The 27,978-nt window shown below is 46.6% G+C and overlaps 1 protein-coding gene across 5 annotated transcripts in view; it reads left to right on the top strand.

The window, feature by feature from the left end:
• The first annotated feature begins 151 nt into the window (after nucleotides 1-151).
• Nucleotides 152-27,978, top strand: part of ptprb (protein tyrosine phosphatase receptor type b) — a 49,390-nt gene continuing 21,563 nt past the window's right edge. The window contains exons 1-17 of one of the 5 annotated variants that reach the window (XM_064318676.1): nucleotides 152-524; nucleotides 1,364-1,765; nucleotides 5,707-5,858; nucleotides 11,572-11,845; nucleotides 15,427-15,702; nucleotides 16,233-16,490; nucleotides 18,100-18,369; nucleotides 19,292-19,561; nucleotides 20,037-20,297; nucleotides 20,832-21,098; nucleotides 22,040-22,303; nucleotides 22,691-22,954; nucleotides 23,344-23,607; nucleotides 24,324-24,587; nucleotides 24,879-25,148; nucleotides 25,697-25,960; nucleotides 27,407-27,673. In XM_064318676.1, the coding sequence (XP_064174746.1) occupies nucleotides 467-524; nucleotides 1,364-1,765; nucleotides 5,707-5,858; nucleotides 11,572-11,845; nucleotides 15,427-15,702; nucleotides 16,233-16,490; nucleotides 18,100-18,369; nucleotides 19,292-19,561; nucleotides 20,037-20,297; nucleotides 20,832-21,098; nucleotides 22,040-22,303; nucleotides 22,691-22,954; nucleotides 23,344-23,607; nucleotides 24,324-24,587; nucleotides 24,879-25,148; nucleotides 25,697-25,960; nucleotides 27,407-27,673 (4,345 nt within the window). In that variant the 5' untranslated portion in view covers nucleotides 152-466. The other 4 variants (XM_064318675.1, XM_064318674.1, XM_064318673.1 and 1 more) reach the window with 4 other exon arrangements.

Genomic DNA, 27,978 nt, shown 5'->3' with positions numbered 1-27,978 from the left:
GGTACTATCCTCAGTAAATAAAAATGGAGGTCTCTGCCTTGATTCTGAAGGTATTCTAATCCTTTTTTTTAAACACTGTATGAACGTTTGGAACTGTGATACTCAGCGCATTTTAAATGACCTGCTTTCGGGATTGTGGGGCCAAAACACATTATTAAACCGAATTACACGCGCAGCAGTTAACGCCCTGCAACCCAGGAGAGCGGCTGTGGGCACAATTATAGTGTTAGTGGTAACACAGCTGCATGTACATTTGCACATCTGCAATGCACCGTGGCATTTCCGAAAAGAGAAGACTCCCAGGTTGATGAGTTTCAAATGGCGCTCTACTACGAAACTCCAAAAAACAGTTGAATAGAAGGAAGCGCTCGTCATTGACTTTCTTCCCCTGAAGGCGCATTTCCTCTTGACGCCTCAACTCGGCTCATCTGAAACCAGCGAACGCGAGGAACTTGTTGCGCGTAAAATGGATACTTTATTTGTGGCCGTATTATTAATAATATTTTTGAGTTTTGCCGAGACAGGTGAGTAAAACGCGTTGTCTGACTGACCATTATTTGTTGTCGACGTTATTAAACATTCAGGAGGTATCAATAGGTCTCTCAGAAGGTTGGGGCTGGTTCGGCCGAAATAACGGAAACATGTCCAGATTTTCATCTTTGCCTTCTCGAGTAACAATAACTCACTGGAAAAAGAGCGATTATACACTTCATTTGTATGCCTCCTTAAGCAAACATGAATTAATAGTCAGATTAGACTAATGGTGCATTTGCTCCAATGATAAAAATGCTGTTAAAGTTGTGTTATTAAAATAACAAAATATTTGTAGCATTGAGTTCACGAAATACAGACTAGGTGATGCATTATAATAGAAAAAGGTATTTTATTAACTCAAGATACAAGTGATAAAACTGCATCTGAATGTATTTTTTTTTGTGTATACAGAGCTGAGCAGATTACTTCAGCTAAAAATGGTTTGGCTCAGTGTGTCCTCACTTTAAGCTAAAATGCCATAACTTTTATTATTCTTACAATTGCATAATCGCAGCAACTGTATGCCGTCTAGTCTGCTTCACCACAGCAAATTGTGCGCAAGAGTGAATATAAGATAGCTGGCACGTGCGGAACGTGTTTATATGTTTAATGCTCTTGTGCTAATCATGACATGGCATTATTATTTGTTCTCCTTGTTGGTTTCATCGGTTAATTGTCAATAGTTCCTCATGATTTTGACCATTGACACGCTTTTCGTGTTTATTCATAATTTGTTAAACTAAGAGTAAAGTGGTATTAAGCAATTAATTTGCTGATTATCTGTTAATATTGTCTTCATTTAAGACATACATTTCTGTTTTGCTTATAGAGGATTTCCTTATTGCCCACACGCGGACGGTGTTATGCCTACTAACACACAACACGGCAGTCCGTTTTGGCAGATGTAATAAGGAAAATCCCAATCAGCATTGGAGATGGACAAATGACATGAAGCTGCAGCATGTTCTGTCCTCCAAGTGTCTATGGGCCGACACGAGCACGTCTATACCGCGCCACGCGCGTTTGACCTCAATCAACGACTGCCGCGTCGCACCTGCGTGGAGGTGCTACGACAAGAACGGGACGTTTGGGCTGGCAGACTGGACAATGTACCTGAGAAAGCAAGGTCCACGCGTGGGCCTCCGAACAGACCAGAAGTATTCAAACTGGACCAAGTACTCTATGGACCCTGGGGGGAGACCAACGCTGACCACTTTATGTCCAAGTGAAGGTGAGTTTTCGGGATTAAAAAAAAATAATTTCACTTTTAATCAGACCTACCCACGCCATTGGCTTACCGTGAAGATTGCAAACACCTATTCACAGCATGCACTCTGTGGGGAAACACCAAAAATGGTTTGGCTGTGCGAACACCTGAGAAAATAACGGTTATATTTTATTGTCGCGTGCTTGGGAAAATAACGGGAAAGGGAATATAGTTTCATTGGGTACCAGCAGTTAACGCGAAGATAAATCGTGTTGAGCCTGTCTGAGCTTTGGCCCTTCAGGCATTTGTGCTAATGAAAGCAGAGGATATCACTTTTGATACCAACTTCCCCGCACATTGTGCTCAGGGACATTCCCAGCCGAGACACCGGCACAGGAATGTCGTCAGCAGTGCTTCTTCTTCCTGAGAAAATTGGCTTCGCTGAAACAGCGACTGACAACCCCACACTGTCTCGTTTAGGCCCAGCATGGACACATCGCATGTGTCGTAATACAAACTTGCGTCCCCGTTTGTTTATTTATTTATGTATTTATTTTACAAAAATTTCGTCTTTTTGTCATGTTAGCTTTCTTACACTTTTTAAAGTTCTCATTCAGGTCCATGCATGGTTTCTTGTTGCAAATGTCGCATAACTCAACTTAAAGAGCTGGTTCATTATGTCGCATTTTTAAAGTATAATGCTGTCTTGGTTCAGTAAATAAATAAACGAATCGTTTTGTATATAAAATACACTTTTTGGAGATTTTTGCATGACACATTGTCATTTCTATTTTTTTTCTGTTTTGAGCACATACTGTATGCACCTGATTTCATACAGTACGTTCATACAGTTTAATATGCCCAATTTGAGTATGAGTATCCTTGCTTAGATTGAATAGCTTTGTCAGATAAATATTTGGAGAGCACTGTTAATATTTGATGAGCTGGAATCTCAATTACAGCTCTAAAAAATCCCCAGTACACCACAGCTTTTAATAGGCGAGTGGTTGAATGTTTTACAATACTTAATAGTTGGCATAGGCATGGTATCATTAAATAAACATTATGATTTTAACACTCCAAATTCAGCTTTATTATTATTATGTATTGTAAGTTATGGATCACTTTCTGTGTTAAAAGTGGTTTTTAATGGGGTTTTAAAGGTGATGAATACATTGGTGTGAACAATTTATTTGCAACAGTATACACAGTATAAAAGTTGCTTCTTGAAAATAGTTTAACTTTTTAAACTCATGTTGGGATTATTTATTTATTTATTTATTTTCTTTCATCTTCAACAACCCTTATTGCACCCAAATGCACATACTGTGTAGCCATAGAGAGGGAGAGAAAGAGATTGCACAGCTATTTTGTTTGTATAATGTAACAATCAATCAATTTATCAATAGTCCAGGTACAGATCATTTGGAAGAGCAGTCGTGGCCCTTGGCATTCTTCCCCCTTGTGTCTGTTAATGAAAGTGCAACGTGTTGTCTTCTCAAATGGCACATTCTTACAATGCAATGAATCTGATCCTGACCTCATCAGTGTCAGCATTGGCCGAGGGCCCCAGAGGCTTTGACTGGCTGTGCACAGTTGGGCTTTATGCGACTTAGGGAGGGAGGAGTAACGTCCATGAAGCCTCAGTGCCCCATAGCGCCCCCTCTGGTCTCTTGGGGTTCTTCAGGGGGTACCTGTATCATCTGCTTTTGTTCTTCTGTGGGCTCGGTTACTGGCCTGCAGGGTGTAAAGTAGCAGCTGGTTGTGTTTTAGGTAAGTGTAGTGCAGTCTGTAGGGTGGCTGGCTTTTAGTCCATGTATAGGCTCAATCCCTGCCATAGCATCTTCTGTTCTCTGGTCCCTTTTAAAAATCCTTACCCTGTCTGCTTTCTCCCTGAATAAAGCAAAATAATATGAAAGGAAGCGAACCTGTTCACTCTCTTTAAAAAAAGTTGGATAAGCCTTCTCAAATGTCTACAGTGAACACTGAATCTTTATTTTCTACATTGTGTACCAACATTGGGTCCGTTTGAATTATGGTGTCAAGGGGTATGATGGAAGTATGGAAAATATTCTTGTGAAAGTCTCTGCCTTGTTCATGAGCCTCCGGAGGTGGCCCGGGGCCATTTGTAACTGCTGTTTTCAGAAACATTTGTCACAAAATCCACTGATTCTGCTGGAAATTGGATACCTGTCCCATGAGATACAAGTAGGAATGTGGCTTATGGATCTAGCTTAATGAGGAACCCTCTATATGGGCAAGTTTAAAACAGCTCCTGCCACGTTTTGTCAGAGTTTTAGTGTCATACCATGGAAGCTTCGGCCATGATGCTCATCGCCAAGGCCGATGGGGGACTTCCTGATTGGACGCCGCCCGTGGGCGTACCCTGTCTGTGTCGAAGGCCTGCACACTGGCCTTCTGACCCCCCACCAGTGAGATTTCTCCAGGGGCGGCCACTCATCTCCACCCATCCCACCAGTGGGAAAAGCCCCTTGGTTGTGCACGTAGCACCCCCTGCTGGTCGGGAGGTTAAAAGGCATTGCGGTAGGGCTGATGTGTTATATTTGAGCCGGGGTTGCACAGAGTTCACCCTGGCTACGGCACCGCCCCGCCCTGGCACTTTCTGTTAGGCCCCTCCCTTGATGTTCCACTCCAGCCAATCCAGGCTTGTCCCTCGAGATCACCCCATGTCCTGCTTCGTATCAGCAGTCATGCAGATGGGGCGTGGCAATTTTGGGGTCAAAGGGCAGTGAGGAGACATTGTGCCGTATATTTGCTGCTTTTATTTTGTCATTTTAATGTGAATTTGTGTTCAGTTCAGAATTCCATGTCTGACAAATATGCAGGAAGCCAAAATCCTACGTTTGGGCACCACAATGCAGCAACATTAACTCATTGCCAGAAGACAGGGCTTCTCTGTGAGGTGGAATATTTCTTTTTTATTTTCCAGGAGAGAGATACAGTCTGCCTTTCATTCCCTGTGCTATGTTCAGACAGGTAGAAAGCAGAGAGGGTGATAAGTAACAAAAAAGTACTGAAAGAAAAACGACTGAAGAAGCACTATGACAGAAATTGAACCTCTGCCCATTTTTGGGGGTGGGGGAGGAGGAGGAGGAGGGGGGGTGTTGGACTGCACCACTCATCTTGCTGTAGACAGAGTATTTCTATTCTCTTCTGACTCCTGGGATAAATCTGTCAGTGCTTTGCGTCTAATTCGTAACAGGAAGCCAATAAATACGGCGTAGCTGTCATAGAGCTACAAGGATTCGGTGACAGTGGGCACAGTGGAAGGTCTCTTCACTACCAGTCTCTACAGAGCATGCTCACAGGGGGTCAGTCGGGCTCAATATCACTGTCGCCCTCAGGCTGTTAAAAGCGTACGCTCCTGAAATGGTGTTGTGCCTTATGCATCTTGATTTAACGACAGCTTGTCCAGTCTCACCAGGTTCAAGCATAGTATTGGCCAAAACAATTTGCCTGAAAAAGATGCAAGCCTTTTCTTGTAGTTTAAAACAAACAAAAAAAAAAATCAGTTTGAAGCCATGGTTCTCTGAGGTGCACTTGGGCTAAATGGCGAAGTTTGGATTTCTTCTGATACGCCCCTCAATTGTGTTCCTGTTTCTAATTTGGTCCAGTTCAGAGAAGTTGTGACATTTTGCAGCGAGTCAAAGTGAAAACATATAAAACGCCTGTGACATTTTCTTTTGAACTGAATGCACAATGTAAGGTCGGGGGCCGTGACCGGTTAAAGATTGTGTGCCTTAAGTGGACGGTTTTGAGTAGATGTTGCACAGCGGTTTTAAAAAAAGTTTGGTTTTTTTTTTTTTCAGCAGAAGGTCAAAGGATGAACCCCCGCAGTGCAGAGGTGTGGGTGGTTGTGTGTGGATATCGCGCTGTCTGGAGCACGTTGACTTTCGTGGCAACCGAATGACTTTTTTTTGTGACTTTGTTATTTTTATTTCCAGATTCCACTACGCTCCCCGCTGCCACTGCGGCTCGGTCCACGCCCAGCGCGGCCGCGGCCGGTCCCAGGACGGCCTCCCCTCCCTTTCCCGGAAGCTTCCCTCCGTCCTGGAGCTGGCGGGTCGGCGGGATCGCGGCTACCCCGGTCACCACGGTAATCCGCACCGGCGACGTCATCAAGGCCCGGACCAGGAGGACCGGTACCACTGGCCTCTGGACCGGTACCGGCGCCGCACTCACTGAGAGCTCAGGCCTCAGTGCCGGTTCAGCCACGCGCGCTGCCGTCGGCACCGAGAGACAGGCCCGCGCGCGGACCGCTACTGTCAGTGACGCCCTCTACCTGAGCACTGATGAGGAACAGGCACTTCCAAGGACCTCTGCAGCTCCTGTCACCCCTGTTACAACTTCTGTTACTCATATTACTGCTTCTATTGCCCCAGCTGCAACTTCTATTACCCCCACTGCAACTTCTATCACCCTTACTACAGTCCCTGTCACCAGTACAACAGCCCCTATCATTCTTACTCCAGGCGCTTTAGATCATGCCCTGACTGTTGCACCTCCTATCTCTTCTACAAATACTGCCAGTTTTACAGCTCCTGCAGGCAGTAATTTTGATATCTCTACTGCTAATCCCACCACTTTACTCAATGCTGTTATCTCTACTGTATCTGATATTGCTACTGCTAATCCCACCACTGATGACATCTCTACTGCTAATCCCACCAATTTGCTAACTGCTGATATCTCTACTGTATCTGATATTGCTACTGTTAATCTCACCGCTGCTGATATTTCTACTGTATCTGATATTGCTACTGTTAATCTCGCCACTGCTGATATCTCTACTGTAGCTGATATTGATACTGTTAATCCTACCACTTTACTCAATGCTGATATCTCTACTGCAGCTGATATTGCTACTGCTAATCCCACCACATTGCTAACTGCTGATATCTCTACTATATCTGATATTGCTACTGTTAATCTCGCCGCTGCTGATATTTCTACTGTATCTGATATTGCTACTGTTAATCTCACCACTGTAGCTGATATTGATACTGTTAATCCTACCACTTTACTCAATGCTGATATCTCTACTGCAGCTGATATTGCTACTGCTAATCCCACCACATTGCTAACTGTTGATATGTCTACTGTAGCTGATACTGCTACTGATAATCCCACCACTGATGATATCTCTACTGCTAATCCCACCAATTTGCTAACTGCTGATATCTCTACTGTATCTGATATTGCTACTGTTAATCTCACTACTGCTGATATCTCTACTGTATCTGATATTGCTACTGTTAATCTCACCACTGCTGATATCTCTACTTTATCTGATATTGCTACTGCTAATCCCACCATTTTACTGACTGCTGATATCTCTACTGCTAACCCTACCACTTTACCCTCTGTTGATTTCTCTACTTCACCTGATATCTCTGCTACTCTTTCCACCACCCCTCTAAGACCTGATATCTCTACTGCAACTGCTATCTCTACCACACCTTCTACTACATCTACTGCAATGCTGCCCACTTCATCTACTACAACTACTATCTCTACCACACATTCCACTACATCTACTGCAACTCCTGAACCTCCATCCACAACCACTGCAGCTCCTGCTACGACCTCAGCTTCTGCCGTGACCTCTGCGGCTCCTGCTACCACTGCAGCAGCGACCAGCACCGCCACCACAGAGCTCACATGGACCAGGAGGCACCCCACCACTACTGCCACAACCCAGCGGGTGAGTGGGGGGGTCTCACACTGCCCCTTTTGGCTCTTCTCTCTGACGTGACCAGCACTTTACCTCACAAAACCCCTCACAAGAGGGATTCTGGGAAACGTTGGCAGTTTCATAAACGTGAACCACATGTTTCTGAAATTTTGAGGATTTCCCCCAGAACCAATCTGTTTAATTTGGCAGGAAAATTGGTATGAACATGGACCACGGGGACCATGGGATTTCCCCACAACCGATCTTAACTGATCACAACCGTTAATTTGGCGGTAAAATTTGGCAAAGGTCACCGAGGCTTTCCTGGTCTTTTTTTTTTTTTTCAGAGTTTCTTAAAACAGGTATACCCCTTTCAGCCCTAACCTGTATACTCATAACGCTGCTGACGCAATGCCCACAAATAGATTTTTAAGTGTAAGGGAATCTAAAAGGTCAGTAAAAAAACAAAGATTATAAAAGAGGATATTGGTGTCTCGCCAATAGCCATGTGATTAAGATTGATGTGTGAATTATGAGGGATGGGTGTCGGGGGGCAGTGTTGGGCGGGGGGGGGGGGGTTTGGCCTCTCCCTCTGGCTCCATAACACAATGGGAGGTCTTTCCATTTAACCCCCGTGGCGCAAATATACTGCCAAAATGTGTTTACACGCTGGGGAAATCTCTAAGCTGAGAAATCACAGGTATCGCTCACTCATTGTGATTTTTAAAAAACAAAATGTATAAATAGCTGTGCTTCTTTTGATGAGTTTCAGTTCTCATTTATTATTTAACCTTTTTTTTTCTTAATCTTATTTTTCTCACTCTCTTTGTGCTCACATGGTCTTTAACAATAGTCTGGACCTGTACCCTGGTGCAATTAATACTTTATTTTATTCTGTTATTTTACAAATACTTTACGAATACTGTGGGCATAAATAAATAATTATTCAGGGGAAATAACTAAGGCTGCGAAACTAATGTAGAAATGACCCTGTTGTGTCTTGCGCATTGGGAATACATCATAAGGGCTGTATGGGGTATGCCTGTATTAATGTCAACATTTCTTCTGCTACTAATATCCATGCCTGTCCATTATGCAACCTTCCAATGCCTTTTCACTGCAGGTGAGCACAGATGTTGTCCACCACCTCGAATGCATTTGCTATCCTGCGAATGTACAGATTCTCTGGGAATCCAATTCCCTAAATTACAAATGAATGGATATTATTTTGTACAATGGTGTTCCAGTCATTTTCAGTCAGTGGAGGTGTACCTAATCCAGTCTCCAGGCTACCTGGCTGGCTACAGTTATTTATGTTCCATTTTGTGATTGGTCAATTTTTCACCATTGCCTGTTGAACCTGGAAGAACTCTACATCCACCGTAGATCTGAAGAAAGCCAGTGGCTAGCTTAATCTTTTATCGACCGTTTGCGCATTTTTATTTGAAATTGAGTGGGTCGCAATGTGTCTGTCAGCTGGCTAAAAGCGAGCCACGTCTATTTAAGGAAAATGAGGTTTCGATTGGACGGCGCTCCCATAACTTCAACGAATGGAAAGTCAGCGTCCAGTGTCCAGGGTACACAGACCGGCGTAACCGTGGAAAGGAAAACAGTTGCCAGGGCGATGTGCCGAGTTCTCGTCGCATTTTAATTTTATCGCAGTCTGGGACGGCCGTCCCTTCAACGGCGTGTGTTTCTTGGCACGGTTGGGTGTTATCTTTGCTCGGCCCCCTTCCATTGTGGAGGTCGCGGCTCGTGATCTCTGCGCGGCCGGGTCTGTGAGCGGGCTGTGTGCGAGGCCCCTCTTCCTCGCGATAAAAGCCGCCAAGCCTGTCCTATCCCCCCTCCCACTCTCCCACTCCCACTCGCCCCCAACACCCCCCCTCCCCTCCCCCCTGAAGGTCAGGAAGCGATGGAAAGGGTTTCTGGGAGTGGCGACGGTCGGCTATTTAAGCACATCCGGGCCTCTCCTAGCACCACTTCCCCTCTCCTCTGTGTTTATGGAGAGAGCACCTTTGAAGAGCTGTGCGCTCAGTCTCACCGTCTGCTCAGTCTCACCATGCGCTCAGTCTCACCGTCTGCTCAGTCTCACCGTGCGCTCAGTCTCACCGTGCGCTCAGTCTCACCGTCTGCTCAGTCTCACCGTGCGCTCAGTCTCACCGTGCGCTCAGTCTCACTGCCCGCTCAATCTCACCGTCTGCTCTCAGAAGAAAGGGTTCCAAAAGGGCTCCCCTGTGTCTCCGCAGAGGAACCCCGTCTAGTTCAAGGGTTCTTTTGTCGGGCAAAATGCTTCAATCTGGGAGGTTTCACACTTTTCACACCTACCATAGAGGGTTCCATAAAAAACACTAGGAAGGGTTCCCCTTTGTAGACAAGACAAATTACCCTTTTTTGAGTGGAGCTGAAATTATCATTCATATTTCTTAATACATTTTTAAAAATTTAAATATGCTGGAACCCTATTGTATTGTATTTTTTATTTTTGTTACTATTTTTTTTTTTACAGCACTTTGTTTCTGCTTCCACCATTTTTTCATTATAATTATTGTCACTGTTCAGCTAAAATATACTTTGTTTTTATTTTAAAAGACATGATTTTAAAATATTAATGCATAATTGTTTTGTCAGTATAAACTTTTATAGTCTTAAAGAGGTGGGAGTCCTTGAACGATTTTCCCTGATTATGACTGGTCTAATAAGAATGCATATGGACTCACTGCTGGCCAGTGATATAGCTGACATTTGATTCAATTGGGTATTTAATTCAGATAATTTTATTTATTTATTATTTTGATTAGGCAAGGCGTATTTAACATATAAATTGGTACATAAATTGGTCACAGCATCACATAAAGAGTGTTATAATGATTACACGATTAGTCTTAATTATGATTAAGCCTAACAGGTGTTTGTAGTTCTGCTGATTAACAGATAAAACTGAGCCAAGCACAGTTTCAAGTATTCAGTTTTGTTCTCTAAAGTTACATGCAATCATTTTCCCTACCAATTGTTGTAAAAGTATGTTTTTTTTTTACGTTTTATTGGATCGGAGTTCTGAAAGCACAGCAGACATTCCCCTACCCAAATTTACGCACGTATATTAGTAAACCGTTAAATTTTTAAAACGTGTAAAGGGGGAGACCTACAGAATGCGTTCAGAATGTAGCAGGTAATGAAAATACCGCAGTATGTCCTGACAGAATCTGACCTAAAGAAAACAAAGAATCGGGTCTCGAGAGAAAGTTCAAGCAGGAAGGAAAGCCGGGTGGGGCGCGTGAAGGAATCGGAGGACTGTTTAAGGTAGAAGCGTCTTCCAGTCAAGTGAAAGTCTAAGACTGCACCTCTGTGATTTGGACGTTTTTAGATACTGGTTCAATCTAATCTCGAGTTCTGAGCGCAAATTAATAGATTAGATACACAGATTGGTAAAACCTACTAGAAATATTTCCAGAGAACAAAAAAAAAAACAAAACATACATTTATTATAGGGAGAAAGAAATGAATTTATTCTAATCTATTTGATATTTTGACCTATTTTATCATTCCGAAATCTGGATTAATACTTTGGACAAAGACAAGGCCATTTTGTCTTGATTGAGGAAGTACATGAAAGCGGCTGCAGCAAGTCACCGTGTGTCAGAACTACAGTGTGGGAATGTCGAGAGACTGCGAGCTCAGATACTTCATCAACTTTTCCATAGATTGCACTCTAAATGCAACCTTCGGATTTCGCGTTTCTGGAGCGACCATGTTTTTGCCGTAATCTGCAACTAGAAGCAATTTTGGAAAAACGTAAACGGAAGAAAATAACACTGGAAAGTTTTTATATTCAGAAAATATTTTGTTTATTAGTTGATTTATTTTAACTTCAACTATTTTTGGATTCATTTTTTTTTTTGTATTTTGATTCTATTTATTGAAGTGGATTATTTAAAACAACAATCGCAATGCTGAGATGTAGAACTGTTTGTTTTATACTTTGTGTAGCATTAATGTCTCTCCAGGTGAGTCATTGCTGAAGTTGACATCAGAATCTTCTTCTGTCGCTTATGTTATATAGCGCCTTGAACCTGTGGAAAATATTGAAATTAATTAAAGATATTCGTTAATGCTTTGCATTTCTTCCTTTTTATAGAGTGAGACGACCGAAGCTGTGAAGTGTAGCGTGAACCTGACCGAATCCAGCGTTAAAACAAACTTTGTCCTGCTAAAATGGACTACTCCGGGAGAAGCGTGCAATTTCAATGTGGTTTCCGTGAACAGAAGTTCTGCCACGAATTGTCCACGAGATGAAACCGACAGTCAGAAGTTTCAATGCGAGATAGGGGATTTGGAACCCGGCACCTCGTACCACCTGGAAATTATATCAGAGAGTGACGGAGGGCGAACCAATGTGTCAGTGCAAACAGGTGAGTTGGCTGGATACCGTTATCTTCAATCCTGTAATATGCTCATGTAGGCAATATTTCTATATTTGTTTGCAATATTGAAGATGAGTTATCTTTTTTACATTTAATTCACTAATGCTGTTTTATTATGATTATTGTTCTCTAAAATGACTTTAATAATATGTAATTTTGCACATTATTATTTTGGTCATGCTACTGCTGAGTACTATTATTTATTATTTATTATTATTATTATTATTATTATTATTAGTAGTAGTAGTAGTAGTAGTAGTAGTATTAGTATTATCATTCTTATTATTATTATTTGATGATGAGAGGGCATTAAACAATCAGTGTGGTGTACACATCATGTTCTTCATATATTTTCATTTAACTTTGGAATCCATATGTTCATGACATATGTTACATATAAGTATGTTGAAGTAAGATAAAATAATAAATAAAAATAATAATAATAGTCACAGTCATCAGCATCAGCATCATAACAATGCTGTTGTTATCAAAAATGTATAGAAATTCATTTTTTATTATAAAACAAATCTAATGCTTCAAAATACTTCTGGAAGTGTCTGGGTGAAAGGCAGTTATTTATTTCCTCCCACCAAGCCTCTTAAGTCCAAGAATCCATTTCTCTTCTCAGAACTCTCAGCCACCACCCGAAATATCCAGTGGTGTGTGCTGAACATCATGAGGCATGGGGTACTGCTGGTGCGGGGCAAACCAGGCAGTATAGAAGCCCTATGGAGCGTTATGGCAAACCAGGCAGTATAGAAGCCCTATGGAGCGTTATGGCAAACCAGGCAGTATAGAAGCCCTATGGAGCGTTATGGCAACCCAGACAGTATAGAGGCCCTTGGTGGTGCTATGGCAACCCAGACAGTATAAAGGTTGTATTTAGCGTTATGGCAACGCAGAGAGTATAGAAGCCTTTGGTGGTGTCATGGCCGCCTGTGATGGAAATGGCCTCTGCATAGGCAGTGAGTGGGAGCGGGGCTGCAGTTCAGACTGCGGGTCTCTTGGTTTGAGGGGTGAAGGTCTCTCTGTTTGGGGGTGCAGGTCTCTCGGTTTGAGGGGTGTGGGTCTCTTGGTTTGGGGGGTGCGGCTGAGACTGTGGGTCTCTCATTTTGAGGGGTGCTGTTCAGACTGTGGGTCTCTTGGTTTGAGGGGTGTGGGTCTCTTGGTTTGGGGGGTGTAGGTCTCTTGGTTTGAGGGGTGTGGGTCTCTCAGTTTGGGGGGTGCTGTTCAGACTGTGGGTCTCTCATTTTGAGGGGTGCTGTTCAGACTGCGGGTCTCTTGGTTTGAGGGGTGTAGGTCTCTTGGTTTGGGGGGTGCGGCTGAGACTGTGGGTCTCTCATTTTGAGGGGTGCTGTTCAGACTGTGGGTCTCTTGGTTTGAGGGGTGCTGGCCGCGCTCCAGGGCAGACGTGGGTAACAATGCGGATCGTCTAATCTTAAGTGTTTGTTTCCAGACAGGCCCCCCTCTCCCCGCCCACTTCCCGCCCCCATTGTTCCTTTGTTCTAACGGATGCAGAAGGGCCCAATGTTTGGCTTTTTGTGGGACAGATAGATTAGATAAAAAGTGCACTTCTGAACTTTACCTTCGAAGCACGCAACCTTTTTTTTTTTTGGTGAACCTCGAAGTTACTCTGCTTGTGGTTTAAAATCGATCTGGTATTTAAACCCTTTCTGAATGTTTTTCTATTTTAATTAGAATTTGAGGATTTTTTTTTTTTAGAATGATGAAAACATATGCTGCATCATAAAACCACTTTGTTTGGCAACGTGTTTAGAATGCGTTTAGTTAACTTTTTTGCTCAGTCCAATTAAAAACCAAGTACATGCTGTTGAAGAGTATAATTAACCATCGCTGTTATAAAAGTGCATGTGTGCCCTTGGAAATAGAATGAACTGCACTATATTGGAAATATATAAACCTTTTTGAAATTACAATGGTAAATATATTTCATAGCAGTGCAAAGAAAATGTCGATAATTAGCACGTTCTCTCAAACATTGTGGAAGTGTTGCAGTATGTTTAATGCAGTGTACTACAGTACAGTAGAACAGTGTATTTCCAATGTAAGTGCAGTGTACTACTGTACAGTAGAACAGTGTATTTCCAGTGTAAGTGCAGCGTACTACAGTACAGTAGAACAGTGTATTTCCAGTGTAAGTGCAGTGTACTACAGTACAGTAGAACAGTGTATTTCCAGTGTAAATGCAGTGTACTACAGTACAGTAGAACAGTGTATTTCCAGTGTAAGTGCAGTGTACTACAGTACAGTAGAACAGTGTATTTCCAGTGTAAGTGCAGTGTACTGCAGTACAGTAGAACAGTGTATTTCCAGTGTAAGTGCAGTGTACTGCAGTACAGTAGAACAGTGTATTTCCAGTGTAAGTGCAGTGTACTGCAGTACAGTAGAACAGTGTATTTCCAGTGTAAGTGCAGTGTACTGCAGTACAGTAGAACAGTGTATTCCCAGGGGCGAAGTGTGCTTGAGAAAAGCTGCGGTGGGATTTATGGAGTGCTTCTCCATTGTTTCTCAAAACCAAAGCGCAGATTCTCTAGGGCGCCAGGGAGGAAGCCGTAAAGAAAGAGTTCAAGGTTCAGTGCCGGGCGAAGTCGGGGGGTGAGGAGGGGGACGGGATGGGGGACGGGGGGGACGAGGGGAGTGCTGGCAGTGCCCAAAGGTCCCGCTTTCAGTAGTGCGCCCCACTCTGGCCTGCCCAAAAAACGTCCCCCCTCCTTTCTTGTCCCGTATCCTGTGGGAGTCCCTCCCTGCTCGGCCCCCCTGCACGGAAGCTCCCGCTGCCCCGGCCTGAAGCCGCAGCCGAACAATCTTATCGCCGTCCGCAAAACCTCGGCCCGCGCCGCCTCTCCAGCGCGGCGCAGAATAAACAATGTGCTCCATCCTACTTCTCCTTTTTTATTATACCAGAATGCTGGTAAATAACAGAAAAGAAAAAAAAAACGTACTATATACAATTTGGCTTGTGAATTAATAAAAATACACAGGGATTATTAATACTGATATTTTACATCAGTGACACAGTATAAAACTCCGGTCTCGGATGGCCGCAGCGGACAGGCTTTTAGGGTTTGTTTGAATACTCGGTCAGTTTAGGCCTTAGAAGCAGGGTGTGTGGTGTGATTAATTAAACTATGGGTGGAGTTCTGCAGTGTCTGAGGTTTTGTGTCATTTCCTTTTCTGTCGGTGGCCTGTTTAGGCTTTGGAAATAAGGTGTTTGGGCCTCTTTGCCTGTCAGATTGAAATGAATCGTTTAAGTATTGAAGCGCAAAAAAGCGCAGCAGATACTGAGCCCCTACAGGACTGGAATCCGACAAACCTGATCTAATCAATGACTGGACACTTGGAGCATGTGTGAGTGTGTGGTTATGTGTGTATGTGGGTGTGCGTGTATATGTGGGTGTGTGTGTGTGCGTGTGTGAGTGTGAGTGTGAGTGTGAGTGTGAGTGTGAGTGTGAGTGTGAGTGTGGGTGTGGGTGTGTGTGTGTGCGTGTGCGAGTGTGAGTGTGAGTGTGCGTGTGCGTCCCACTGAAGGTGTGCCCCTCTCCCCTCAGACCCCCAGGAGCCGGCCCGTCTGGTGGCCCTCCCTGACGGTGGCGGGACGGCGGGTCTGCAGGTGTCCTGGCCGCGCTCGCCGGGGCGGGTGGACTGGTATGAGCTCACGCTGGAGGGCACGGCGACGGGCGAGAGCCGGACCACCCGGGTCACGGGCACCGCCGCCCCCCAGTCGGGCTTCACCGCCCTCACCCCCGGCACGCTCTACTCCCTCAGGCTGGTGGCCGTCGCCGGGAACAGGACCTCCCCGGCGGTGGTGACCTCTGCCGCTACAGGTACCCGCCTCGTCTGCCCCGCGTAAACACGACAGCTGACTGGGGTTTGCGGGTTTGAATCCCAAGTGGCATGGTACTAACCAACAAAACTCCATTTCCCTGTTCTGGCAGCAAGAACAGAGTTTCAGTAATAACCCATGGTTCCCAAACTATTTAATCTCAGGCTCTCCTTAAAAAGGCAATCCTTTGGCTGACAATCCTCATCTCAGTAAACTGGTTAATGTTTAACCCCTAACTCAAACCACAGTCTGGGAACCGTGGGTTGATGGCAGTTATATGTGAAGGTGTCATTATTAACATTTAATGTGGATTTCTTACGCTGTCTTTTCCCTCTTGTCTTTAAACGCAATGACGAGAGTGGCTCCTCCTATTTGCGACCTGAGATGTTTGGAGAATACCCCCGAAACAGCCCGTTGGCCCCCTGCCTCTTATTGAGGGTGTTCATGTGGAATTCTGCAGACTGTTTGGACGGTCAATCAGTAGAAATGACTTGCACTAAATCCCCAACTTTCTGTGTGTTTGGTTCCCAGCTCCTTCGGCCGTCAGGGGCCTACAGCTCTCCACCACCTCCGACAGCCTGGGCGTTTCCTGGCAGCCGGGCCCAGGGAGAGTGGAGCGTTACAGGCTGCTGCTGAGGGACCCGGACGGCCTGGTCCGGAACCTCACGCTCCAGAGCGGCGCCACCTCCCACAGCCTGACCGGCCTAGTGCCGGGTCGCCCCTACAACGTCTCCGTGGTGACGGAAGCCGAGGGGCTCCAGAACTCCGCCTCCAGGCAGGCTCGCACAGGTGAGGGACGTCGCCGTTGGGGAAAAAAAAAAAAGATGACTTCCTGTCTCGGCTGGGGTCAAACTCCTTGCTGTGGTTGCCATGGCGCCCCATGGCCAGCGTGGGAGGAAATTGGGAAGCTCTCCCTTTAAGGCAGTGGCGCCCAATCATGTGCCCATGGAGTATGCTGGTTTTCATTCCAACCAATCACTACGTCTGCTGATTTCGCTAATTGGTTCCCTCCTCTCTGGTTGAAGGTGTGTTAATTAGTGAAATCAGTGGGGGTAGCGATTGGTTGGAATGAAAGCTCTCTGTGGCACATGACTTGGCAGCACTGCCTTAAATCTGCGATATGCCTTCCCCTGGTGTTTTACAAGAAGTGTATATTCCTCTTACATTCATACCTCTCATACAAATACCCTTTATCAACTATTAAGGAAAGTAGATATCCAATTGTTGTGGCTGAACATTGTTGGGATGTTGAATAACCAAACCTTCCCCAGAAGGGGAAGGGGAAAAACATTCTTTGCCAAAATGCCTCTCAAAATGCAATCTCAAAAGTGACAGGTTTTCCTATCAAATCCTACAGGATTTGATTAATGAGTCCATTAGTGGATTGTCCTGTCCTGTCCTGTAGAGGGGAAATTTGGCAGCGCCCGTGCCCAGGTGCGGGGTCCCGTAGGGCGCGAGGGGGAGGGCGTGTCCCCTAATGAACTGAGCGCACAGCTCTTTGTTTTTCGCTTTTCCACACGCCCCGCTCTTTGTAACCGCTTCCAAGATATTTTCAGCAGCCGCCCTCCGCCCTTCCTCGGCTGTCCGCCCGCGATTTGGTGAAGGCGTCTCAGGACCCCCCCCCTCCCCCTCACCCCCCCCCATCCCCTCTCCCCCCCCACCACCTCCATCCCGTCCAAAATCTTCCCATGCTGTTCCCTGTTCTGCCTCGTTATCGTTTGCCCCCCCTGCCCTCTCCAACCCAAACCAACTCCTTTGTGTCTTCTGTTCAAACCCCTTTGTTTGGGACACACACACACACACTCACAGAAAGACACACAGTTTACGCTTCTCAAACTGTGTGTCTTTCTGTGTGTGCTTTACAGTCTGAGTAATATTGCTCTTCTGTCAACGTATCCCAGTATGTTTTGCCCTGTAACATGAAGCCCATGACCTGCCGGTCTTCTTCTACAGTTGTTATACCCAATATGGAATTCAAGGCAAAACTGCAAGATGTATTCTCTCTATCATTTTGATGGGAAGTGAATTAATGAAAGAAAACTCTTTGCCTTGTCCCTCTGCTACCGTGTGCAGAAAGTTTAAATCCTGAAAAGTATTTATACTCATTTTTAAATTGAATGTATTTCAGCGTACCACGTATATATGTGTGGTACAGTATTTGAATACCCAGTCGATTCACTGTACTGTCTGCACATCCCTGAGGTCTTTGATAATAATAAGGGATGCCGTCTGTACTGCACATCCGTCTGTCGCTTGGTGACCTTGTTGACCTGCTGTGTCGTAAGGAGTCTGTTGGTGCCACTTGGATGTGTCCATTGCCATGACAAACGGCACAGCGGAAAATTCTGGGTTTGATTGTTGCCATGGTGATCTGACGTGACTCCCCCCCCCCCCTTAGCCCCCGCCGCGGTGCTGGACCTGAAGCTGCTGAACAACGGCAGCCGGGACGCCCTGACCGCCGTCTGGGCCCCGCCCCCCGGCGATGCGGACAGCTTCCTGGTGACCCTCTCCGCCGCGGGCGCGGGCGCGGCCCCCCAGGAGCAGGCCCTCCCCGCCGGGGCCTCGCGGGCCCTGTTCTCCGGCCTGGCGCCCGGCCGCGAGCACCGCGTCTCCGTCCGCACCCAGAGCGGCGAGCTGTCCGCGGAGACGCGGGCCACGGGCCGGACAGGTGAGCCCCCCACGCGCCCCGAACCCCGGCCTGAACCGGAGCCACACTTAACACTTAAGACTTAAGATCTTATCTTCATTTATTCTCTCAAGTACAAAATATTCACTTGCTTTAAGTTACTTTTTGCTTGACAATTAGATTGTCTTGAAATTAGTGAAACTGTCTCACTTCATCGGCTATCTTTTTGTCTTATTTAGCAATATAAGATTTTATATAATAAATACAATTTTTTGTCTTAAGTTTGACTTATTGATTGGTTTTTGCAGTGTAGCACATGTCCAGGTGCTTCTCCAGCTTGCTACTGCACCGTTAGCTTGTCCCAGCTGAGAGAAAGGGGAAGGGTCATTACAGGTGTTGACACACCTCTGTATAAGCACCTGGAATCACTCTCTTAAATACAGGGTCTTTTACCTCTCAGCTCTGTGAATGTTCAGAATTTCTCCTAAAGTACTTTGCTGCTGTCTAGATACTCCCACTGCAATTAGTCTGACTAGGTTCATTATTTTGCCTACTATCTAGAACTGGGATCTCAGGCACTGGAGGGCTGCAGAGTCTGCTGGTTTGTGGTGCGTTTCAGCCCTTAAGTGCTTAATTGAAGTGGAATGGCTCACTGGTCCGCACACCTTGTTTCCAAGCCGTAAAATGGCTGCCATTTGAAAGGAAACCACAAAAAAACCTGCAGACGCTGCAGCCCTCTAAGGCTGGAGTTTGGACATCCCTTTAAACAATAAGGAAAAATTTACGAGTCTCGCTGAGCGAATGGAAGTGATAGCGTGTGATGGGTGTGGCAGGGTGTGAGATGTGTGGCAGTGTGTGATTGGCATTGCAGGATGTGCCGAGTAATTTTGGTGTGGACGGGGCGCTGATGTCACTGTACTGTTTGGGTCGGGTGCGTCATCCCGTCCCCCTGTCTGTACTCCAGTTCCAGACTCGGTCAGCCAGTTGGCCATGGTGGGCCTCGGTGAGCAGGGCGCCCTGAAGATGACGTGGGCTCCCCCTAGAGGCGACTGGGAGAACTACCGGGTCCTGCTGTTCAACAACTCCGTGGCGCTGGTGAACAAGACCGCGAAGAAGACCGTGCGGGAGTTCACCTTCTCAGGCCTGACCCTGGTCCCTGGGAGGCTGTACACGGCCGCCGTTGCCGTGGAGACCGGAGGCCTGAGCACCACTGCACACTGCCGGGGCAGACTAGGTACAGCATTCCATTTAATAAAAAACACCACTGTGTTATGCAACATCATTAATATCTATAACTCTCAGATTGACTTCACAGTAAATCTCTTTCAAGTCTACCGTATGTATAATTAGGAACTTGGTTCAACAAAAAAGGAAACCTGATTTATGAAGCCACTTTCATTGAGTGTTGGGCCTCCCTGTGTGGGGAGTATGGCCTGAGTATGCCCTGTTGCCATGGATATGAGCACTTGTCGGATATGAAACATGCTGTTCCAGGGGTCCTTTCAGAATAACTAACAGTGGCTCATTTGGGTTCTGTTTTGTGGTGTTTGAAGGACGTGACGTGGATGATGTCAGCATGCAGCTGCTCCAATCAGTGGATGACTGCTCATAATATGGTGACAGGGGGTGCTGTCTGCTCTGCTGATATTTAGTGATGTTTCACCTCCTCCTCTTCCCCCTCCTCCTCCCCCTCCTCCTCTCTCCCTCAGCCCCCCGGCCGGTCCAGCAGCTGCACATCCGCCACGCGGACGAAACGTCGCTGAGCGCCATGTGGAACCAGGCCTGGTCCGAGCGGGACAACCAGACGGTGCTGCTGCAGCAGGGCGGGGCCACCGTGGCCGAGCGCCACCTGTCCCGGGACATGAGGGAGTGCACCTTCAACGTGCTCGTGCCCGGGCGCCAGTACTCCATCCTGGTCGCCACCAACAGCGGGGACCTCAGCAGCTCCGCCTCCGTGACGGGGAGGACGGGTGAGCCGTCCGCCGCGTTTGCCTGTCGGATTACCCTTCACAGTAAAACAAAATCGAATCAAATTTGAATTGAGAGTCGCATGAAAATTCTAAATCACGTTACAATTCTTAGGCTTATTTAAAATGCTTGAATTTTGAAAAGTCCATATTTTGCATGCCGTTGGAAACTGATCCTAGGTCAGATTCCGCTTTCTGCTAAACGTGGTTATGATGGGGATTGGGGGCTGAAACAACTGACGCAGGGACAGCATCCATATCCAGGGATACCGATTTAAGTCATTTTACAGAGATTTATCACGTCCAAACACCAACTTTTCTTTGGTGTGGTCTTTCGGGTGCTTTTCTGTCTTTGAAAGCACAGATTGATTAAGGGTGTGTGTGTGTGTGTTTGTGTGTGTGTGTGTGTGCGCGCGCGTGCGTGTGTGTGTGTGTGCGTGTGTGTGCGCGTGTGCGTGTGTGTGTGTGTGTGTGTGTGCGTGTGTGTGCGTGTGTGTGTGTGTGTGTGTGTGTGTGTGTGCGCGCGCGCGTGTGCAGTTCCCGCTGAGGTGAAGAACCTGCGCGTGAGTAACCAGGGCCGCACGGACAGCCTGCAGACCAGCTGGGAGCGCGCCGCGGGCGACGTGGACTCCTACCGCCTCCTGCTGGTGCACGACAGCATCGTCATCAAGAACGAGAGCGTCCCGAACGTCACCGCCGCCTACCACTTCCACTCGCTCAAGCCCGGCGCCCTCTACAGGGTGGTGGTGACCACCGTCAGCGGCAGCCTCGCCTCCCGCCAGACCGTCGCCGAGGGACGCACAGGTACGAGGCACCTGCGCCGTCGTCATGGCGACACTGACGCGGGCCTGTGCCAAGCTGGTCAGACCGTAAGGGTTCAAACTGCGTTTTATGTTGGACAAACTCTTCTGAAATGTCTTTGTACTTTAAGTTATCTTCGTATCCCTGTTGCCATGAATTGATAATTGTTATTGGTGGAGCCAATTTGATTGATCTCCGTCTTAGTGGTAGACCCATAGTGATCAAACTGCAATTGCTGGTATTTGAATAGCAGAGCTTTCATAGCCCAAATATAAAAATTTTATTGTAATTATAAAAAATTTAAAATACCTCGGAGTCGTACATCACATCTTGTATAAGATCTGTTACGTAACTCTGCATGTGAACAGGTACATTTCCATATATGAGAAAAACTAACAAGTCTGGAGCCATTGTCCTGGGAATTGAGGGCAAGATCGCTACAGCGATAAATATTGTTTTCCAATTTGACAGGAATTTCAGGAATGTTCAGGAAGCTCTGTATGCACAACAAAAAAAGTCAAGGTCTTTCTTCAAAGACTTCCTGAGAGGATTGTTATTTTCCTGCAGGACTCTTGGCTATTTTGAGCAACAGTGCCCTCTGTAATGTCTGGGACAAAGACATATTTTTCTGTATTGCTACAGCTCCTGGGTCCTTTTTTCTCTCATTTGGGAATCAGGGAAAATTAGATATACTGCCCTCCAGCATACTGATAACTTCTCTACTTCTGTGTCAAAATGATCATTTGTTGTCACGTTTTATTAATCATATAGCAGATTGTAAGCAGATTAAGTTGTTGATCACTGAGGAACTCATTGCAGTGCACTTGGCTGTGCCTTCTTGTGTACTGTGTACAATTGCAGGAGCAAGAGTGTGAATAGGGATTTTGCCGCCCCTTAAACCCCCCAATCTCATTATGTGTTGCCCCCTGTCCCCCCCCCCTCAGTGCCCGCGGCCGTAGGCGAGGTGACGGTCAGCAACAACGGGCGCATGGACTTCCTGAGCGTGTCCTGGCGCCCGGCGGCGGGCGACGTGGACAGCTACCTGGTGAGCCTGCGGTACCGGGAGCGGACGGTGCACACGCTGGCCGTGTCCAAGGCCAGCCCCGAGTGCGTCTTCAGCTCGCTGGTGTCCGGGCGCCTCTACGACATCTCCATCGCCTCGCGCAGCGGCAGCTACGAGAACCACACCGTGGTGCAGGAGCGCACCCGTAGGTCCCCCCCGTCTCCCCTGCTCCCCAGTAACACAGCAGCTGATTGGTCAAAACGCAACTCTACGTATTATATGTGAATACTGTTTGCCCCTCCCAAATGCCACTAACGTAGAAGCTTCTCTTGGCTGCCACTGGTACACTCCCATGCTTGCTGTTACTTCATATACTCAATCAATTAGCTAGCAGTCCTTCATTTTTTGTTTCTAACAATATTTGTTCAACAGTGTTACTAAAGCGCACACTTACTTTAGCTGAATATTTTTTAAACTTCAGGGCCAACTGCACAAGCATTATGACAGTATATAACATGGTGTGTGACTGGTTGAAAAAGGACTTCTTGATAAAGAGGGAGGGAATTACATCTGGCTCCTCCCCATTTCCCAGAACCCTCCAGCGTGCAGAACCCCACGGCGATCCACTCAGCCCGAGACGACTACCTGAAGGTGTACTGGCGCCACGCGGCCGGAGACTTCGACTTCTACCAGGTGGCCATCAAGCACAACAACGTCTTCCAGCAGAACAAGACGGTGCCCAAGTCCCAGAGCGAGTGCGTCTTCACCTCCCTGGTGCCCGGCCGGCTGTACTCCGTCATCATCAGCACCTGGAGCGGCCAGTACGAGGCCAGCGTGTCCACGGACGGGCGGACGTGTGAGTGGAAAACTTTATTTAAATTGTTCCTTTTTGAACTTGTGAACTTTAAACGAGGAAAAAAGATGTTTCAGAAGGCCTGGATGTGTTAGTGTGGCGTCTCTGTCGTGTGGTTTAATGATTTGATAACTGGGCTTGTAACCAAAAGTTTGCAGGTTTGGCCTTCAGGTAAGACACTGTTGTACTTTTGAGCAAGGTATTTAACCTGAATTGCCTCAGTGTGTAATGGGTACTACATAAAAGAAAATACGTTTTAAAAAAAATTCAAAAGCTGTGTAAGTCACTCTGGATAAAAGTGTTTTTTGAGTGTCAGTAATGTAATGCCACTTAATGCCTCTGTGATGTAATGTAATGTCGTGTGCAATGTGATGCCCCTGCGTGTCCCGCAGTCCCTGCCACCGTGAGGAACCTGTCCCTGGCCGAGAGCGGGACGGAGGTCCTGCGGGTGACGTGGGCGGCGGCCCCGGGCGACGTGGACCACTACGAGGTGCAGCTGCTCTTCAGCGACATGAAGGTGTTCCCGCCCGTCACCCTGAGCCACGCGGCCGGGGAGTGCAGCCTGGCCAACCTCACGCCCGGCCGCCTCTACAAGGTGGTGGTGTCCACCTTCAGCGGGCCCAACCAGAGGGCCCAGTTCATCGAGGGCCGGACCGGTCAGTGGGGCCCCGGGGACAGGGGTGGGATGGTTACATTTCGGGGGGTTTTTTGGTTCAATGCTTCGGTGCAGTCGTGCCACCTTGAGGTGGTACCCTATAGGTGCAGTACATACAATTGTATCCCTAGCCTGCAATGCATACTGTAATTCATTTGCACCTTTTTTTCTCGTAAAAGGTTTTTATTAGTTCCTGAATAAAACATAATTGTACTTTTAGGGTACAGTTAGGAACTTTGGTCCTTAAAGAACTAAAAAATGTGCCTTTGTTTCTGAGCGAGTGGCAAAGCAGGAATTACGGCAGTGCAGAATGTGTAACATTAGCTCTGTGAGTCATTTTAAATTCATATGCCATTCCTCTTTTATTGCTAGCCGAGAATAAGTGCTGTACATTTATACCTCTATATATAGTTTCCTTATTGAATAGGAGTATTGATTCCAAATTGCCAGTGTTACAGTAGTGACGCTAATGGCATTTGTGGAAGTGCACAGTACACATCCCTTTGATAATGATGGATTTTGCTGAATAAAGTTAAAGATTTTTCAGAGTGCACTGAGTCAGCGAAACTCCCAACTGCTTTCTTCAAAGACAGAATGTGCATAACCTCCTGGAGTAGAAACTAGGCTGTATCTATGATCCAAGGCAATTAATCAAAGAAGCCATTTTACTTCACATGCCTTCCTCTCCATCTAATGTTGGCTTCTATCTCCCTCTAGTGCCCAGTAAGGTGAAAAACATCCACGTGAGCAACAACGGGCAGGGCACCAGCCTGAAGATCAACTGGGCCCCGGGCCAGGGGGACGTGGACAGCTACTCGGTCTCTCTGTCCCTGGGGGCCCGCCTGCTGGACACCCGCCCCGTCCCCAAACACGTCCACGAGCAGGGCTTCCAGAACCTTCAGCCGGGCCAGCAGTATGATGTCACGGTGCAGTCCATCAGCGGGGGCCTGGTCAACAACAACACGGCCAGCGGGAGGACTGGTGAGGGCAGGGAGAGTGTGTGTGTGTGTGTGTGTGAGTGTGTATGTGCGCGTGTGTTTGTGCAAACAAGAGAAGAAGAAACACATGCTGCTGGGGTACCAAGAGGGATTTGGGGCCCCATGAAAAAATATATGACATATTGTATACTGTTGGATCTGTAGGAGGATATCAACCATAAAAGAGGAACAGCTACAAACAGAGCACAGAACGCTTTGCATTATGGGATTGAAACGTGTCGGTGTGTGTGTGAACCGGTCCAAACTGGCTGCCGTCGCTCCTCTCTCTCCCCAGTGCCCTCCTCCGTCACGGGACTGCAGGTGGACAACAAGCACACCACCTGCAGCCTGCTGGCCACCTGGCGGGCCGGGGCCGGCGTCGCCGACGGCTACAGCCTCCGCCTCCTGGACGAGCGGGGCGCCCTGGTGGCCAACGGGTCCCAGCCCGCGGGCGCCGCCCAGCACCGCTTCGACCGCCTGACCGCTGGGAAGAAGTACCGGCTGCAGGTGCACACCGTCAGCGGCGGGATACAGAGCGAGGCGGCCGTCGCCGAAGGAAGAACACGTAATACGCCCTTCATATGAGCTTTACACACTGCACAGAACACGCAATACGCCCTTTATATGAGCTTTACACACTGCACAGAACACGCAATACACCCTTTATATGAGCTTTACACACTGCACAGAACACACAATACGCCCTTTATATGAGCTTTACACACTGCACAGAACACGCAATACACCCTTTATATGAGCTTTACACACTGCACAGAACACACAATACGCCCTTTATATGAGCTTTACACACTGCACAGAACACGCAATACCCCCTTTATATGAGCTTTACACACTGCACAGAACACGCAATACGCCCTCTTCACTTTTCACAGAAGAGCATATGATCATACGATCCACACAATGGATGCTACACAGCCACCATTTTGATTTATCTGTAAATTCTCTCTGTCCTGCCTCTGAAGAATAGGCTTAATCTAGCAGAATAGCAGCAGTTAAACACAGAATTATACGAGATTGTATGATGATGAGTGTGTGTTGAAGATTAATCACTTTTCTTTGTGTGTGTGTGTGTGCGTGTGTGTGTACCCCCAGGTCCAGCAGCGGTCAGTGGCCTGTCCATCAAAGCCAACGGCACCAGGAGCCTGTCGTTCGGCTGGGCCGCCCCGGAGGGGGAGTTCGAGGCGTTCGACATCTACCTGTACAGCGCGGACGAGACGCTGCAGGACCGCCAGCACGGCCAGCGCGGCGACCGCGACTGCCTCTTCAGCGACCTGCAGCCGGGGACCCTGTACAAGGCCGTGGTCCTGACCCGCAGCGGGGAGCAGACCAACGACTCCTCCGTCTGGGCCCGCACAGGTGGGGGTGGGGGGGGCGGGGGGTTGGGTGGTCTGTCAATCACGCCAGGCTTAAAGGGACGGTTCGCATTTTTTTAGACCTGGGTGCTTTGAGTTATGAAATAAATTGGGCTCAAGCCCTCCTAATTTGAGCCATTAGCTTTGTTAGCCAAATAGCACTGATTTAATAGGGCCTTAGAATCACCACCTGACAGCTGTTTAACTCATTCAAGGGGTTTTTGTCCGGTTTTCACTACCTTTAGTTTTACAGTTTTTTTTCCATGGTAATTAATAAACACATTATCAATAAACCAAACTTAAACACTTTCTTGTGTGTTTATTCGCTTGCATAAATACACTTTAAATTCATGTTATTTGGCTAAAAAGAAAAGATAATGGCTTACAGACAATGAGGTACGCGTACTCAAATTAGGAGGGCTTGAGCCCAACATGCACCCCAATTTATTGTAGTGTTTGAGGTAATAAACTCAGTGGATCTGGGTCCGTAAATGTGAACTGTCCCTTTAAAGGCTTTGCTTCCCAGTTGAACACCTGAACTGAATTCCACAGAGACCTCTCTCAGGTTCTTGTGAGTGTGTTTTTAGTTCACAGTTCACTCTGCATGACTTTGAAGCTAATAGAAAGTTCTTTTTCTTTTCTTTTCAAAGTCGTAGAAATAAAAATTGGGGGGAAACGGCAGTCGGCAGTTGCTTATCGAATGTGAGATATTGGTTTTTCGCTGCATTGTTGAGCTACAATGTACAATATGCAATTTCATAGCCGAGCAGGTACAATCTAAATGCAAATAAATCTCATGCATCATTTCCTTTTATTTATTTATGCTGTCCTTTAATAATGTGGAATAACTCTCAATTTTTTCACTTGTAAATTATTCATATTATACATAACAGTGTTCAGGATGTTGTGTCTGGATATTTATTAATTATGTATGGTTGGCAGGTTTAGACTTTTTTCAATCGGAAGTTTATTTCTTGAACATTTTTCGATCTTCATAAATATTATCTTTGTGATAATCACATTATCCAAGCCTATCCTTCTACAGAATTGAACAATGTAATGAAAGACATCATGTACAGATGTGTAATACATGTATTTTCAATCTCTGTCATTATGGAAATGATCCTGCATTATATATACTCAGAAGAGAGGAATGCAGATTTTTATAATAATGCATAACGATAATGATTAAGACATTGTAATAATGGGCAATAATATTGACAAAGAAATAACAATGCATAATAAGAATTGTGAAAAATATTGAAAATGATGCATAATAACAGTGGGGAAAGTAGTGATATTGCATAATAACAATGATAAGATATTGATAATAATGCATAATAACAGTGGGGAAAGTAGTGATATTGCATAATAACAGTGATAAGATATTGATAATAACAGTGGTGAAGTATTAATAATAGTGCCGGTGGTTTTCCTGTGTCTCTGGTAGTTCCCGCTCCGGTGACCGGGTTGTCGGCGCAGAACCGTAACCATAGCGACAGGCTGTGGCTGAGCTGGGAGCGGGCGCCGGGCGAGGTGGGCGGGTACCTGGTGTCGCTCCGGAACCCGGACGGCTCCCAGCAGGCCGAGGGGCAGCTGGGGGCGGAGCAGACGGAGCACGCGTTCCCGGGCCTGGTGCCGGGGCGGCTGTACACCGCCGTGGTGCTCACGCGCAGCGGCGAGCTGGTCAACGCCGCCACCGTCGCCGGGAGGACCGGTGAGCTCGACCGGCGCCGCCGCTTCACTCCGACCACCTCGTTTAAAACCCACAACCCACCCGCCCCTCTGCAAAAGCAAGTTAAACTAGCTATAGCTATGAGTCTACCCCAATCAGAAAAACTTTGATGCACACGGTGAATTATAATATATGTATAGCACCATAGAACACACACTTTGGCAAACACAGTGAATTATAATGTATAACACCATAAAAAAAACTCATACACCTTTATGATGGAAAAACATGCCTATCACGCTGAATATCTCTCTCTCCCTCTCTCTCTCTTTTCACTAGCTATTTCT

The sequence above is a fragment of the Anguilla rostrata genome, chromosome 19 (genome assembly GCF_018555375.3).
Source record: "Anguilla rostrata isolate EN2019 chromosome 19, ASM1855537v3, whole genome shotgun sequence".
Classification (NCBI taxonomy): domain Eukaryota; kingdom Metazoa; phylum Chordata; class Actinopteri; order Anguilliformes; family Anguillidae; genus Anguilla; species Anguilla rostrata.
Note: the sequence above shows the minus strand (reverse complement) of the source record. Positions and strands in the feature narration are given on the sequence as shown.